General features: G+C 38.3%; 1 protein-coding gene across 1 annotated transcript in view; it reads left to right on the top strand.

The window, feature by feature from the left end:
- Positions 1-1,380, top strand: part of LOC119591296 — a 16,450-nt gene extending 15,070 nt beyond the window's left edge. The window contains exon 13 of the mRNA XM_037940023.1: positions 29-1,380. Within this exon, the coding sequence (XP_037795951.1) occupies positions 29-390 (362 nt within the window). The 3' untranslated portion in view covers positions 391-1,380. The remainder of the gene's footprint in view (positions 1-28) is intronic.
- The last annotated feature ends 219 nt before the right edge of the window (positions 1,381-1,599 follow it).

Genomic DNA, 1,599 nt, shown 5'->3' with positions numbered 1-1,599 from the left:
AGTCCCTGACACGTTGGTCTCCCGCCAGATGACTGGATCGAGCAAAGCGTCACGGAAGCGGCGAGGTCCGAAGCCCCCTCCCGGAAGGACCCCATGTTTCCCCAACTCCCCCGCCCTCCCCCGGGAATCTGTCTCGGAGGAGGATGCGAGAAGGGCAGCGTCGTCAGCGAACTCCACCAGGACGTCCTCGCTGTTTTCATCGCGCCCGAGGAACCGCCCTCCGCCAAGAAGAAGAGGACCGGCGAGAAACAACGAGAAGATAAGGAGTCGTGTTATCTCTTCACGCCCGTCGCCAGCAGCTCCAGCCGCATGCGTCGCTTCCTCACGCCCCACGAGGATCACGGGCTTAAGCTCAAGCTCTCCAGGCGAAGCAAGAAGGCCACCGTGTGAGAGAGAGAAAAAAAGGAGATTCGTCTTATTGTCTGGTGAAAGGAATGTAGATGTAAAGGAGTGAAGGAATTTACATGTATATCGACGATGAAGGGAAATATGGTTTAATTCTTTAAAGGAAGTATATTTTTGATATTTTACGTTTTATGATTTTAAGAAAAAGAAAGAAAGAAAAAAAATGGTACAGGCTTTTTGTTATGTATCATTTCGTATCATTTACACTTATTTCAGACAAAATGGGGAATTCATCCAATTTGCTTGGATTGGTCTACTTCCATTCGAATTAGGCCTACTCTTGCAACAGAGCAACAATTATGTACAAGACTTTTGAATTTAAGTTCTCTTATCATTATTATGCAAGGGAATGATAAAAAATATTAGAGTAGTAATGAATTTTAGTTGATCAAGAACTAACTGTTTCATGAAAAGTTAGGAACAAGACGATTGTCAAGATTATTTAAGGAATGCTCCAATACATATCGTTAAGGCAATACTGTTAAGTGAAGGGCTGTTAATTTCGAAAGAGTAAAACGCTTGAATATGTAATATTTTTTTTTTTGTATGATTTCCTATTTCCAAATGTTTAGTGGTTATTTCTGTAAATGTTTCTTGGAAGTAGTCTTAACTGTTTTTTTTTCATTACTCTTATATTACACATATCATTTTTCACCATATTTGTCATTAATAACTAATATTCTTAACCCGTAGTGAGAATAATGTCACATATACAGGACAGGGTTAAAAAACAGCTGTATCTTCCCTGTTTCTGATGGTCACTTTGTATACACATCCTTTATCATGTGAAAAAAAACGTATTTATAACACGAAGTTAAGCTAAAATAGATAGTGCGCAAGATCTTAAATTCAGTCGACAAAATGCATTTTTTTATGTCTCGTTCATTGTAAACGTCAGCTTAATGATTATTTTGAAAAAAAAAATAGGTGTCAAAGATATTTTGTCAGGAATCATAGATAAAATTGCAGAATCAATGACTTTTTTTCTCTGAAAGACAAAACCCATCACCCCATTTTTTCTCCTCCACAATCATCTCCACATCCCTCAAATTCTGTCAACTGCTCTACGCCACATTCTCACTGTTCTTAATCATGCAAATTAAATCTAATCAATCACATTTTATTAATTATACAGTGCATTAAATACTTAAGCACTTAATCATGCATGAATTACACTCACACCAGACACCCTTT

This window comes from Penaeus monodon, chromosome 28, assembly GCF_015228065.2.
Source record: "Penaeus monodon isolate SGIC_2016 chromosome 28, NSTDA_Pmon_1, whole genome shotgun sequence".
NCBI lineage: Eukaryota > Metazoa > Arthropoda > Malacostraca > Decapoda > Penaeidae > Penaeus > Penaeus monodon.
The sequence above is the reverse complement of the archived record's forward strand: the minus strand, read 5'-3'. Positions and strand labels throughout refer to the sequence as shown.